At 43.1% G+C, this 15090-nt stretch overlaps 2 protein-coding genes across 4 annotated transcripts; one reads left to right on the forward strand and one right to left on the reverse strand.

Annotated features, from left to right (window-relative positions):
• Positions 1-62: 62 nt before the first annotated feature.
• On the reverse strand, positions 63-1883 carry mixl1 (Mix paired-like homeobox). Of its 2 annotated transcripts, XM_014205689.2 has the most exons (4): positions 1345-1871; positions 1026-1237; positions 668-863; positions 280-389 (listed from the first exon to the last, which is right to left on the reverse strand). In XM_014205689.2, the coding sequence occupies exons 1-4, from the start codon at positions 1439-1441 to the stop codon at positions 385-387; spliced, it is 510 nt and encodes a 169-aa protein (XP_014061164.1). In that variant the 5' UTR covers positions 1442-1871; the 3' UTR covers positions 280-384. The 2 variants fall into 2 exon arrangements, with proteins under 2 accessions (XP_014061162.1, XP_014061164.1); XM_014205687.2 differs by having other exon boundaries at positions 63-863; positions 1345-1883.
• Positions 1884-4647: 2764 nt separating this feature from the next.
• Positions 4648-14889, forward strand: acbd3 (acyl-Coenzyme A binding domain containing 3). 2 transcript variants are annotated; one of them, XM_014205682.2, is made up of 8 exons: positions 4648-4980; positions 6708-6849; positions 7209-7349; positions 7487-7645; positions 8235-8409; positions 8660-8879; positions 11087-11374; positions 11649-14889. In XM_014205682.2, exons 1-8 carry the CDS (start codon positions 4701-4703, stop codon positions 11861-11863), a joined length of 1620 nt encoding a protein of 539 aa, XP_014061157.1. In that variant the 5' UTR covers positions 4648-4700; the 3' UTR covers positions 11864-14889. The 2 variants fall into 2 exon arrangements, with proteins under 2 accessions (XP_014061157.1, XP_014061158.1); XM_014205683.2 differs by having other exon boundaries at positions 11090-11374.
• The last annotated feature ends 201 nt before the right edge of the window (positions 14890-15090 follow it).

Here is a 15090-nt window from a genome sequence, read left to right on the forward strand (position 1 = left end):
CATGATTTTGTGACAATTGATATGGATCGGTGAGGGGGGAAAAAATACACAGTAGGGGTAGATTAAATGTAATATATTTTATTTGGTAGCTTGTTTGAAAACGAAGACAATCAAAATAATATACAATAAATAAGTATTTTTATAAACTTACATCCGTTCATTTTGAAGTTATGAACCCATCAGTCAATTTCACATTAACAGAATATTCACATGAAGTCACCAAAGCCAGACATGGCACCGTTTTCCCACTCTGAATCCGAATCAGAAAACTCTTGAGCCTTGCTGGCACGAATGGGAGAGAAGTGGCCAAAGTTATCAGGTCTGGTCTTAACCTGGGGATGCTGTACTTGGCACGCGATATGATTTGGAGAGGACCTGCCGAAGTTATTCTGTGAAGGAATAGGAGGGATAACAACTTTCATCTCGGGACCTATGGTCTTGTTTGGGGGAAAGTTGTCATATTCAACCAGGACTTGTTTTGTACCTGCACTACCGCTTATGTTGCTCTGGGACTTGATGTAAAGTCCATTTCCCTTGTGATACGGATGAACGTTGTTGCACGGAACCGCAACGCTTAACTCATCTCGTTCGATTTGCTCAATTTTTCTTCTACTCCCATTTATGGATGCATCATCAACATACGGGATAGTTGAGTGTTCGTAGTTACCAGTTTTCGTGGGTAGTGTGGTCTTGGCGTGCGTTTCTTCCGTCCGGGTGTGGAGTGGTGGTCTGAAGTTGGGCATTCGGTGATGGAGTTGGGCGAACGGGGTCACGGGGGCGCTGGCGGCAACACCATTGAGCTTCATAGACAAGGACGACCCTTCCAGGCGACGGGACTTTGCGCGTCGGTTCTGGAACCACACCTGTGGAAGATAACGTATTAGAGCCTGTAACGTTTTTTTCGCATTTCAAGTTATTTTTTTTGTGGGTAGGCCTAGAACATTTAGCCCATAGCAGTTTGCCAAGATTTATCATGCAAACTCACGTTTTTGTGTCTTAGCCAACTTGTAAATCTGATGCCTTACCTGAATTCTGGACTCTGGTAGGCCGGTGAGAGCCTCAAGTCTCTCGCGAAGGTATATGTCAGGGTATTTGGTGTCGGAGTATACTTTCTCCAGCACCCCAATCTGCTGCTGGGTGAAGTTGGTTCTCTTCCTTCGATGGGTCATGCTGTCCGCTCTCTGTCCGTTGGCGTTTGCGGAGTTGAAGTAGTTTGCCCTATCCGCAGCACCATAATCTGTCAAAACAAAGAGCGATGTAATGAATATAAAATGTAACGAAGGTAGACAGTAAGATTTACAGAGATTGCGCTTAAAATTTGTGCGTAATTACACTGTAACCAACCTGAATGCGGCATGCTATTTCTTTCCATGTGTCCGTCGGGGTACATCGGGAATTGAGTTAGGTCTCCTACCCTCAGTTTTCCGTGGACGGCTGACATATTAGTCCTCTAGTCTTTATTCCCAGAATCTGACTGACCACAACCGCCTGATCCCCGGTTTTATTTCCGCCCTCATCTCCTTGTGATCAAAGGTGACGTCGGAATGTGTGAATTGCGCGGGCAATTAGCGACGGCTGGCACTGGAGACGAACATTGTTCCTAGCGCGTCTGATGGCTGGAGAAAGGTGTGAATCTGCGACACCCTGAACGGTAGTGTGTACAAGGTCGCTTGAAAAGGTCTACATGTCCAATACACAACTTGAGAAAGCATTTATTCGCTTTTTGAAGAATGGTGGTCCCCTTCTGAAGCAGTGATGGACCAGTAGTCATCAAAGAGAGGATCTGAAAGGCTTCCACCATGCTGAGCATACACATTATATAGAATTTCTGAAAAATAATATTTACTTTCATTTAACTAGGCCAGTCAGTTAAGAACAAATTCCTATTTTCAATGACGGCCTAGGAACAGTGGGTTAACTGCCTTGTTCGGGGGCAGAACGGCAGAATTTTACCTCGTCAGCTCGGGGATTCGATCTTGCAACCTTCCAGTTACTAGTTAGTCCAACGATCTAACCACTAGGCTATCTGCCGCCAATAATTATGGGTCCATACGTCTATATTCAGCAATGATTCCATTTTAACGGTAGCTGCAAACATTTGTTCACTTTTAAAATGTTTTTTGTTTGTTTTTGTTTAGCCTATTTATTTAATATTGTATTATATAGGTTATTACATGTTTTATTTAACCTTTATTTATCTCGACAAGTCGGTTAATTAAGAACAAGTTCTTATTTACAATGACGGCCTACCAAAGGGGGGGGCTGGGATGAAAAATATAAATATAGTACAAAACACATGTCATGACAAGAGAGACAACACAACACTACATAAAGAGAGACCTAAGACAACAGCATGGCAGCAACACATGACAACAACATGGTAGAAACACAACATGGTAGCACAAAACAGGGTACAAACATTATTGGGCACAGACAACAGCACAAAGGGCAAAAAGGTAGAGACAACAATACATCACACAAAGCAGCCACAACTGTCAGTAAGAATGTCCATGATTGAGTCTTTGAATGAAGAGATTGAGATATAGTGATGGAGGCAGGTTCAAACCAGACCTACATGGAAATACACTATAGTAAAATGTGTAGGCCTACTTTTTGTTGACCCAGTGGGTCTTATGAATGATAGTGATGAATCATACCACTAACTATCAACAAAGAGCATGTCAATACACAAACCCAGTTCAAAGGTGGTCATGAGGGTATGTTTGAGGTGAATGGCCTGCCTCCACATGGGCAGTAGGGGGTCAAGTCAAGAGGTCAACATCAAACTCACACTCATCCATATATGTGTACCAGTACAGAAATAGATGATTGAACGTATTTAACAACTTTGTTACAAATACAGTTACCCTAAATCTGAAATAATTATGCATGGATTCTGAAACATATTTATCGATCTATTTCACTTGGGCCCCCAGACAAGACATTGATTTGACATTGGATTCAAATGTGCTTGTAATCGAGTCCTATATATGGCGGCACTTCACAAGCCAGGCTTTGTCTGAGGGCTCCAACTCCATTTGGTTACTGTCTGTCTGTGTGCCTCTAGAGTGTTATGCTAACATTGGGCTGTTGAGGTTCCTGATCTTGTGTAATGGCCTGGGTCAATGTTCTCAGGCTTCTTCTTGTGCATAATCTAAAGTCTTCGTGAGGGACATATCTCAGATGTTTCAAAACGTCTCAGATCATGTTTCTTCTGCTTGCAAATCTTTGAATAATTCACATTTCAGATACCCAAAAATTCACCTACACAAGACATTACAAAATCGGTGTTCTGCATCGTGCAAGAGTCAGACACCCCAAGGCTAGAATACTTTGTCTGCTTTTGATGCAGATGTAGACCACACAGCCGTATGTAGGCTAACTATTCACAACAGACCTAACTGTCATACATTAATTAGGCTGTGAAAGTGTTTCAATGAAAAAAAGGAGGACCATGAAGGGAGATTGAACAATTGTGTTCTTTTTTGTTGACTGTATGTCTAGCATAGTCAAAGACTGCCACTGACCCTACTGCTGATAAGATCTGTTAAATTAGATTAAAGGCTGGAGAAAGTTGATTAACTATTTTTTCTTTCAAACATCAAACAGCAGAGAGTGGCTGGCTGGTCAGAGCATCATGCTCAAGGCAGTGATCTGCTGAGCTGTGATAGGAGGCAGCTTTTGTAGATAGACCCATTAACACCCTGTCATCAGACAGACTGGGAAATGGACCACAGAGATTTACAAGGAAATGTCAAGCATCTTGATGTTCTGTTGTCTATTCTATTTAGGCCTGTAACCTGTGGGTGATGACATAGGATGATAGGATTCGCGGCCACTGCAATTCTTGATCTAAAACGGTACAACCAAAATTAGGACAGTTGATGTCATTTTATCCAAAAGTGATTGAATGGGGTTAATTTGGATCCCTATTGTTTTGGGGTAGGGGGGCGGGGGATTCGTAGAACTGGAAGTGTGTTGGAAAGATGCAGTGTCGTTTACGCTTTCCAGTTTGAATGGAGATGACATTTGGGAGGTCTGGTTGCGGGGAAATTGAATTCATAGCCCCAAGGTTCCCAGGTAGAAATCCTTTAAAAAAAGTAAGGCATGTGCCCTGTTGTTTAGCTACCCGGTCTTGCGTCATTACTATTTCCATCTTCTAAAAGCCCTTACAAATAAAGATTGGAGTTTTGAAACTGCAGTAAAAGTGCAGTAACTGCAGTCGACTGTGGTATTTTTGGTGCAGTAATTGCACAGTAATGGCAGTATACTGCAGTTATACTTCACTGTAACTGCGCAGTTACACTTCAAAATTACTGCAGTAAATATATATATATTGGACGCAATATTTGCAGCATACTGCAGTTATACTGCATTCTGTCTGCAATATTCTTTTCGCTAAGGGAGAATCTCTTTCCACTATTTACCACAGCCACAAAGTAAAAATGGCTATATAGTAAACATTCCTGAAAACAAAAATGAGCTTTTTGGTCTTACTTTAAGGTAAGGCATAAGGTTAACAGTGTGGTTAATTTTAGGGTTATGTTTAAAATCACATTTTAAGAAGAGAAATTGAAGAAATGGGCGGGGTTTATGACTTTGTGTCTGTGGTAACTAGTGACGACCCAGCATCTCCCGGAACTTCCGCTAAATTAAATCGGAAGTATGTACGTGGCCGCTTCAGGCAGCTCATATTCTGCATGATGGCGACAGAGGTTCAGAGCGGCGACCTCAACAATGGCAGTTCAAGCCGGCTCGAAGTCTCAATCGATGGCCTCACCCTCAGCCCGGATCCCGAGGGCGAGCAGGAGCAAGTCGTTGAACCGGACCCGGTGCCGGCGGAGCAGGAGACAGAGGACCAGAGCACCGCCGAAGCCACCGACGATGGGCAGGAAGGCGAGTCTGCCAAAACCACGATAGAGAGGAAATGGGGCTTTGGTTTGCAGGAGCTATACGGACTAGCATTGAAATTCTTCAAAGGTATTTTATATTTATTCGTATTTGATCCTAACAATGTAATGGAATTGAAATTGTGGTTTGGTATTACATGATGTGGCTAGCTAGCTGTTTCATCCCAGTTTATTTATTTTTTGTGCGGTACATTAGCAAACTAGCTAATGTTAGCCAGCTAGCCACTTGCTTAACTATGATGCCTAGCTAGCTGTAAAAATGACACAGCAACTTGAAGATTTTTCAACAATCTCCGAATAATGTATCTGCATGATTGCTGGATGTTCTATCAGGTTGTCTCTCGTTGACAGAATAGTTATTCAGACATCGAAAGAATAACGGCGTAGCTATGTCTAGTTTAGATGAGGCGACATTTAACTTGACATGTCATGTGTCGATATGGTCATGTGGTTCCTCCACGTAGCTACTAACTGCCAGTTTAACGTTACTCTAGTGAATGACAACCCAGTAACTAGCTAGCTTGACTGGTATGTGGCACACACCCTGTTATTAATACATATATTCTAGCTACGGGCAGGGTGGCAGATTTGCATACAGCTCATAGACACAGATTTGTAGACGTCATAATACTACATAATGCTAGTGATTCATACTAAATAAACATTGCGATCAGCATATACACATGTCTCCACCTGTCATTTCTGAGATCTTGAATTATTGATTACTGAACTAAAGCAGACAAGACTAGTCATTCAGTCATTAGTAAAAGTACACAGCTTGCAAGCAGTTTACTTACTTGTACTGCTTAATTGTAGGATGACTGCCTTCCAATCTTCAGAATTCACATGCATTAACTGCACGTGGCTCCATCAAAATAAAGGGCTTAGGTTTCCTTTAATGGGCCATTGAACGCAGACTACATACACATTTCACAGCCAATGGATTAGCTTGGAAATGAGTCAGTGCAAATGCTATCACCATCACTTCAGATGTACACCTTCAATAGAGTAACAATAATTAGACATTTTTAAAGCACACAAGAATGCATTCTGCCCTGATTCACTGCTCCTCTGACAGGACTGGATAGCTAGAAGCAGTGTGGCGGAAACAACAAGGGGAACTATTACTTACATACACACCTACTCAATCATCTCAGATCTACGCTTGTGGAGTGAACGATGGGGATGGGTTCCATTTCTGGAATGAAATGAAGCCTAGATATGTAGAGGGAAGAGAAAGAATAAGGAAACATTGAAGGAGTAGGTTATTTCTCCCACATGGGTGTGTTCGCTAAGTAAACATTACTGAATTGCATCCACCATTTCAAACATCCAATCCATTTTTACTGCTGGATTATTGTGAGAGCCCTCCAGGTGGCTCTGGGCATTGTGCAAACTGGTTCTAAAACGGGACTCCTCCTATTTTTCAGTGAAGCTGTGCATTGCATGCATTGTTGATTATTTCATGCATTTGCAATATAAGGGGCTGAGAAGGGAGAAAAACATGCTTTATGACCAAGCTCAGACTGGCTAAGTAGCTCCTTCGCTGACTGTACACAATAAAAGGAACACTTATGTCAGTCATCATTCGCCAGCAACACACCAAGCAATAATCTATTCTGGAATGAGGAAAAACAAAACAAAACATTCATTTTTAATGACCCATTTTATAGAGTGCCATTTCCAATATAGGCCTAAGTGTCTAGCAATGAATAATTGTTTAAATGATCAGCAGATGACATATTTGCCTTGCTAGTGTATTGCAGTATGGAATCTAGACTATTAGTTTGTCCTCAGATAAGGATGGGAAGGCCTTTCACCCCACCTATGAGGAGAAGCTTCGTCTGGTGGCCCTCCACAAGCAGGTGTTACTGGGGCCATACAACCTCGACGCCTCTCCAGAGGTGGGCTTCTTTGACGTCCTGGGCAATGACCGCAGGTAACCCCCAGCCCCCCCCCACCCCTCCCCATTGTGTGTGTATGAGCTTTGAACTCCAGCAGCAGCTCCAGCCCTAGTGCTGCTGCTGTGTTCCAGTAAACAGGAAATATGAGGGAACAGATTGTGGAACAGAGCTTTTCCTCCCAACATTTTATCAAGGTTTTTCACAGCTCAACACACACTTATCTACTGCCTTTACTGTAAATGTGCACCAATTGATGGCCCATGCTGACGCTCAGTGGTTGAACTCTTTACCCCCTTACTGCAGACCACGTAAGCAAACCTTGGACTGAACTTTTTTTTCTTGTTATTTGTCCTAAGTCATTGTCCCATTGCCACTACCTCTCTTCCTTCTGTAGGAAAGAGTGGGCTGCTCTGGGTAACATGGAGAAGGAGGAGGCCATGGTGGAGTTTGTCAAGCTGTTGAACAAATGCTGTAATTTATTCGCTCCTTACATCACCTCCCACCAAATAGAGAAGAAGGAGCAGGAAAGGAAACGGTAAGATGCCCAGGAGGACAAACAGACAGACATTTCTGCCCATGAGAGCAACATGATGGGAACTTTACCCTAGTTTAGGATTTAGGGAATTCTCAAGTTTGTCTTGTTTTTGTCTCTTTCCTTCCATCTCACCTCAGGAGGGAGGAGGAGGAACGACAGCGCCGGGAGGATGAAGAGCAGGAACGACAGAGACAGGAGGAGGAGAGGCGGAGGCTTGAGGAGGAGGAGAGGCTGAAGAGGGAGGAGGATGAAAGGAGACAGTTGGATGAGGAGAGGCTACGGGTGGAGCAGCATAAGTGAGTACTGTGTATGATAAGTCTCATGATCTAGATCTCTAGCTTCAGCTTTACCTCTATCTACTGTGTGGAGGAAGATTTACCTCTATCTACTGTGTGGAGGAAGATTTACCTCTATCTACTGTGTGGAGGAAGCTTTTCCTCTATCTACTGTGTGGAGGAAGCTTTTCCTCTATCTACTGTGTGGAGGAAGCTTTTCCTCTATCTACTGTGTGGAGGAAGCTTTACCTCTATCTACTGTGTGGAGGAAGCTTTACCTCTATCTACTGTGTGGAGGAAGCTTTACTTCTATCTACTGTGTGGAGGAAGCTTTACTTCTATCTACTGTGTGGAGGAAGCTTTACCTCTATCTACTGTGTGGAGGAAGCTTTACCTCTATCTACTGTGTGGAGGAAGCTTTACCTCTATCTACTGTGTGGAGGAAGATTTACCTCTATCTACTGTGTGGAGGAAGATTTACCTCTATCTACTGTGTGGAGGAAGCTTTACCTCTATCTACTGTGTGGAGGAAGCTTTTTATGGTATCCAAGTATTCGTTGAATGGTGCAGCATTGATGGTCTCCTCCATCCTCCCCCTCCCTGTCTGCAGACAGCAGATCATGGCAGCATTGAATGCCCAGACAGCGGTGCAGTTTCAGCAGTATGCTGCCCAACAGTATCCAGAGAGCCCTGAGCAGCAGCTGGGTCTCATACGCCAGCTGCAGGAACAACACTACCAACAGTACATGCAGCAGCTCTACCAAGTCCAGCTGGCTCAGCAACAGGTACACACACACACCCCACAATGTCCTATGCACTCCACATCTCAACACATCTTTTTCAGATATAAGGTAATAAGCAGTACTAAGTCATTTTAAGTGTTCATTAAGTTGTTGCTCCTTTACGTCTCTCATTAGAGATGTCAACCAGGGCTTACCTTGTTATTTTCATGAGGAGAATACAATGTGGAGATTATACAGAAAAGTCTTAGTCATGTTGTCTTCCAAGTCATTGACCCTTGTCCTTCCCCTCCAGGCAGCCTTACAGAAGCAGCAGGAGGATGCGGTGGTGCAGGCTACGCTGGAGGTCACCAGTGAGTCTTTAGCTGCAGTGCCCCCGGCTAGAGAGGAGGTCCCCATGCTCAACGGCCAGTCAGACTCCCACTCTGAGAGCATGGACAAAGAGCCAGAACCCCTCGAGCCTGCCGATGAGGTCACTGAGAATGGGCCCATTGGTACACGCACACATCGACCAGGTACCAACACACACGTGCACACACACCGGCCAGGTATCATCAGCAATCACTCGAGTCGAGTATGATTGTCCTCAATGCACTTTTCTATTTGTGGGTCTTCAGATGGTTGTAAAGGCTGATGCGGGAGCCACATATTTTGGTGCAGGGGTGAGGTGTGGTTGGACCTTCCTGGTGTTGTCCTTGCATAGCACTCACACCCCACAGACCAACCGGTATAGCTGCATTCCAACCAGTATAGCTGCATTCCAACCGGTAAATGTGTGATACCTTACACTCTGTCCTTGGGCATCAGAAAGGGATGCGTAGGTGTAAGGGATAGGTGAATGACTCCACCCTAACCCTCTGATTGGCTAAGAGGAGTTCCTGCCCATTGTGCACTTATTGATACAGTTCTTTCAGGTCTCTGATGAGGGAATTCTCAAGGACAGAGGAGGCCAATTTCTGGTTTGGAATCAAGCCATGGAATTCATTAATCTGTAACAGCAGAGTATCTCTTTCTACTCTGTTCATGCGGGATAGAACAAGGAGACAGTATGCCAGTGTTGCCCGAAAGCCATTACTGCCTCATCGAGTTTCTTAACCTCTCTAGGGTATGTGAAATCCCGTGGCGCGATATTCAAATACCTTAGAAATGCTATTACTTCAATTTCTCAAACATATGACTATTTTACACCATTTTAAAGACAACTCTCGTTAATCTAACCACACTGTCCGATTTCAAAAAGGCTTTACAACGAAAGCAAAACATTAGATTATGTCAGCAGAGTACCCAGCCAGAAATAATCAGACACCCATTTTTCAAGCTAGCATATAATGTCACAAAAAACAAAACCACAGCTAAATGCAGCACTAACCTTTGATCTTCATCAGATGACACACCTAGGACATTATGTTATACAATACATGCATGTTTTGTTCAATCAAGTTCATATTTATATCAAAAAACTGCTTTTTACATTAGCATGTGACGTTCAGAACTAGCATTCCCACCGAACACTTCCGGTGAATTTACTAAATTACTCACGATAAACGTTCACAAAAAACATAACAATTATTTTAAGAATTATAGATACAGAACTCCTTTATGCAATCGCTATGTCCGATTTTAAAATGGCTTTTCGGCAAAAGCACATTTTGCAATATTCTGAGTAGATAGCTCGCCATCACGGGCTAGCTATTTTGACATCCACCAAGTTTGGCACTCACCGAACTCAGATTTACTATAAGAAAAATTGGATTACCTTTGCTGTTCTTCGTCAGAATGCACTCCCAGGACTTCTACTTCAATAACAAATGTTGGTTTGGTTCAAAATAATCCATAGTTATGTTCAAATATCCTCTGTTTTGTTCGTGCGTTCAAGACACTATCCGAAGGGTAACGAAGGGTGACGCGCCGGCGCGTATCGTGACAAAAAAATTCTAAATATTCCATTACCGTACTTCGAAGCATGTCAACCGCTGTTTAAAATACATTTTTATGCGATATTTCTCGTAAAAAACCGATAATATTCCGACCGGGAAACCCTGTTTTCGTTGAAAGACTAAAAATCTAAAATGGACTCTTCACGTGCACGCGCGCCCCCGTCTCATTGTTCTCTGATCGACCACTTACCAAATGCGCTACTGTTTCTCAGCCATGGCCTGCAAAGTCATCATTCAACGTTCTGGCGCCCTCTGAGAGCCTATGGGAGCCGTAGGAAGTGTCATGTTACAGCAGAGATCCTCAGTTTTCAATAAAGAGAGTGTAGAAGGCCAAGAAATGGTCAGAGAGGGCACTTCCTGTTTGGAATCTTCTCAGGTTTTTGCCTGCCATAGGAGTTCTGTTATACTCACAGACACCATTCAAACAGTTTTAGAAACTTTAGCGTGTTTTCTATCCAAATCAAACAATTATATGCATATTCTAGTTTCTGGGCAGTAGTAATAACCAGATTAAATCGGGTATGTTTTTTTTTTTATCCGGCCGTGCAAATACTACCCCATACCCTAGAGAGGTTAAGATGCCACTCTCATTGACAAAGGAAGTTTTATTTGAAAGTACTCAAAAGCATGATTTAAAAACGATATGTTTTTATCCTCACTGAATCAGATTTGTCTTTTCTGAAAATTTCTACCTGAGAAATGTATGTACATGGTGCCCAATCTGCCTGTTATATTTACACACCCCTCTGATACCTTTCTCCCCCCACTTTCCCTTCTCCGTCCAGCAGACTCTCCCCCGGTCATCGCGGCTCCCTCCATGTGGACGCGGCCCCAGATCAAGGACTTCAAGGAGAAGATCCGGCAGGACGTGGACAGTGTGATCACGGTGGGGCGTGGCGAGGTGGTGACGGTGCGCGTGCCCACCCACGAGGAGGGCTCCTACCTTTTCTGGGAGTTCGCCACGGACCACTACGACATCGGCTTCGGAGTCCTCTTCGAGTGGACTGATGCCACCAATGCCTCGGTCAGCGTGCACGTCAGCGAGTCAAGCGACGAAGATGAGGATGAGGAAGGTGAGGTGGAGCACGGTTAGATAGGTTGCTTGTGTTCTAATAGGATGTTACTTGTTGTTTAGTGAGACCCAGGATGCATTTCTACTGAGATGACTGTCCTAGCTTAATATAACCATTTAGTTAGTCCTCACCTTAATGGGGTTATTCCTGCTTGTTTGTCTGGGCTCATGTTCTTTTTGCATGTTTCCTCCTTGTTGAATGCCACCTCAGACATGATGAATATTCAGTAGCTACAGACAGCCCTCCTGACGGTCTGTGTTCCCTCTATCTTCAGGGGAGTCTCCCAGGGAGGGGGTGAAGCTTAAGAAGGGGGCAGGGAAGCCCCAGGTGGATGAGATAGTGCCGGTGTACCGGCGGGACTGTCACGAGGAGGTCTACGCCGGCAGTCACCAATACCCCGGCCGTGGAGTCTACCTGCTCAAGTTCGACAACTCCTACTCTCTCTGGAGGTCCAAGAGCGTCTACTACAGAGTCTACTACACCAGATAAGCCTGGAGATGGACTGGGGGAGGGTGGGGTGTGTCTGTACGTTAAGAGAGGAGGAGGGGTGAAAGGATCTGGACTAGACCACCAGAGGGCGACAGAAATGTCAGACTCAGTTTGGAGATGGGACTTCTATCTGTGTGCTGTGTGTTTGCATACACCTCGTCGGAGTTTGGTATGGAGTTAACGCTGTATATTCGCCGACCTGTCTTTTCTCTCTTAGAGACCACCTCTAGGAGTCTGTTGTATTAATGTCCGTCTTCCCTGCCCAGACGTCATCTAACCCACAGTCTATGTTCTGTCATGTCATGTCATTGTTATGGCTGTGCTTCTATCTGACTGAGACACTTCTTAACCGGAGTTTACATTTTTCAAGCCCACCATTGGTTAACACAGAGCTGAAGTTCATACAGGGTTTTGTTCAATGAGAGAAGTCATTGTCAAACAGAGTCCAAACAGTGACACACTACACTACAGCACCATGCCTTTACTATAGCAGGAGTCCCTGAGTAACACACTGAAGTCAATCACTCCTGTAGTGGCAATACTGCTGCGGAACAAGCTACACCCAGATCCACATGAACGCCTAGCCCCTAGCCCCTACCACCTACACCCTTCTGGGATCTGACGGTTGGATTATAGACATAAGCAATACGGCTAGCCTATCAGAGAGCAAGGTTATCGTATCGTTATTATCTGTGCTAACCTTACACATCTCCACAAGTGCATAGGGAGAAGGGGCTAGGGGTAGATTGGGCGCTATTCTACTGAACGAGGGATCATTGAGAAGTGGGGATAGGGGGAAAGGGTATTGGTGGTGGAAGAGGGGATATGACATGTACATTGGAAAGTATGGTTGAGGCCTTGTAAATTTGGGCATCTCGAAATGGAATGCTGAAAAAGGGTGATTGTCTAAAAAGGATTTAATAAATATTTATTTGCCCTTTCTTGTAGAGTAGGATCATTTTTGTGTCTGTGTAATATTTGGGGGCATTTCATCTCAAGTGGCCTCCCTGTTTCAGGAGACATGTCTCTTTAGTCTTTAGATCAGGGTTCCCAAATAGGCGGCCTGCAGGTGATTTTTATTTGGCCCCCTAAGTTTTTCTGGTGTAGGACAGAAGACTAAAATCACCAGGAAATCAGCTCAGTGATTTTTAATTTAGAAAATCTGTTCCCAAGTATTCCCAGACATAAATAGAAAGGGATACGATCACATATCCAATGTAATCAAGGTTTAAAATTATTCAATTTTTGTCAAATACTTTCTGTTTTGGGTTCTTGCAGTCAATTTGCAGTGTACAAATTCTATGTTCGACCGTCCGCTTAAGGAGAACTGGTCCAATGGCTGAATGTAATAGGGACCCCTGCTTTTTATGGCCGCTGGTCTCAGGACATGACAGGTGAAAATGATAAGGATGGAAACCTATCCGTCTTTCCCTATGAGGGCAAGGAAAGCAAGCCAGTAAAGAGTATTGGGACATACTGCATGTCTGTTCTGAGGGAGACTGGACACTGTCCTCTATTGACCCTGCTGTGTGTTGAGTTTGTCACTAATTTGATTTGACTCATACATACGAGCTGACAGCTAACAATTCAAGAAGATTTTTGCCTTTTTGTTTTGGTCATTTCACTGTTACATCTCTATAGCATTTTATCTTTCAGAAGTCCACAGCCAAACACAATATTGGCTGTATTTGTATACGTCATCATTTGATGGATTGATTCAGATTTGTCATCTCAAATATGGCTTTGAACTATCGCTAATAAACTCTGATCACGTCTAGCTCTCTGGTCATTCATGTCTCTGGTTGAGAGTAATAAAATGATCACGTCTAGCTCTCTGGTCATTCATGTCTCTGGTTGAGAGTAATAAACTGATCACGTCTAGCTCTCTGGTCATTCATGTCTCTGGTTGAGAGTAATAAACTGATCACGTCTAGTTCTCTGGTCATTCATGTCTCTGGTTGAGAGTAATAAACTGATCACGTCTAGCTCTCTGGTCATTCATGTCTCTGGTTGAGAGTAATAAACTGATCACGTCTAGCTCTCTGGTCATTCATGTCTCTGGTTGAGAGTAATAAACTGATCACGTCTAGTTCTCTGGTCATTCATGTCTCTGGTTGAGAGTAATCCGTTATTGAGCTCAGACTGAGCTCAAAAGGTGTTTTTTAACTCATGATTTCTCAGTTTATTTTGCTGGCATTATTTGGTATTGTTCAGACTGTTCACCTACCTTACTTCTGCATGCTTTGTGTTTCACTTGAAGTCAGATGGCCACCAGGGTTTGTTGATGAGTAGTTGTTCTTTTGAAAGACTTTTCGATTAATCATCCTGTTGTTTGGTTTCTGATGGATTACCAAGTCTCCTTTCAACTGAGAGTTGTACAGTGTGAACATGGGTCAGACTTTGGCTTATCGGTAGACCTGATTCTAATCACGACTCCCTCTCCTAGTTAGATGTTCCTCCTTGTTGTTTTGTTCATTTGTTTAAAGTACTTTTGCTCACCAACTAGTAGCCTAATGATACAGATTGTTCAAGCCTTGTATGTAAATAATTATAAATGGATTGTAAGTGTGGGTTGGGGGGGGGGGGGAGAAAGACAATGGGTTGAGAAGTGATGCACTGTAGTATGGTGAATGAGATTATGTATATTGTTTCCCCAAAAAGTCAAACTCCCAAGTGTAAACTGAAAGACAATGAAATTTGGAAAAATGCTCATCCATTTTTGTATTGCTTTGACTGTATGAGCTGTATTCATCTCCTCTGATCTGTATGAGTTTGAAGAATCTGGGCATATATTTAACCTTGATTACATTTATGCTCATCTCTATTACCTGAATGTCTAATGTGTTTTTGTTGTTTTTTTACAATGTAAATGTTAAATTTAGGGGTAAATTTGTTCTACTTTTTGTTACAGTCCAGGTGTTAAGATTATGTAGTAGACCTTCATCAGTGTCATTACACATGTTTTTTTTTTTGCAATCTTTTAGAAATGATCATTTTATAAACGTTGCGTACACTCTGTCCCAAAACGTGTGCCAGTTTTCATGCAAAATGTGTCATTTCTAAAAATGAAATTTGAGGTGAGAATGTGCTTATCCTCCTGTTAGATAATGAAGACAAAAGTAGTCTTGTGCAAATGGGGAATCCAGGATGAAACTCCTACTCATAACAAAAGAACAGGTAGGACTAGCTAAATATAATAACATGCAATCATTTGCTATCAGTGAGAA

Source organism: Salmo salar, chromosome ssa06 (assembly GCF_905237065.1).
Source record: "Salmo salar chromosome ssa06, Ssal_v3.1, whole genome shotgun sequence".
Classification (NCBI taxonomy): Eukaryota; Metazoa; Chordata; class Actinopteri; order Salmoniformes; family Salmonidae; genus Salmo; species Salmo salar.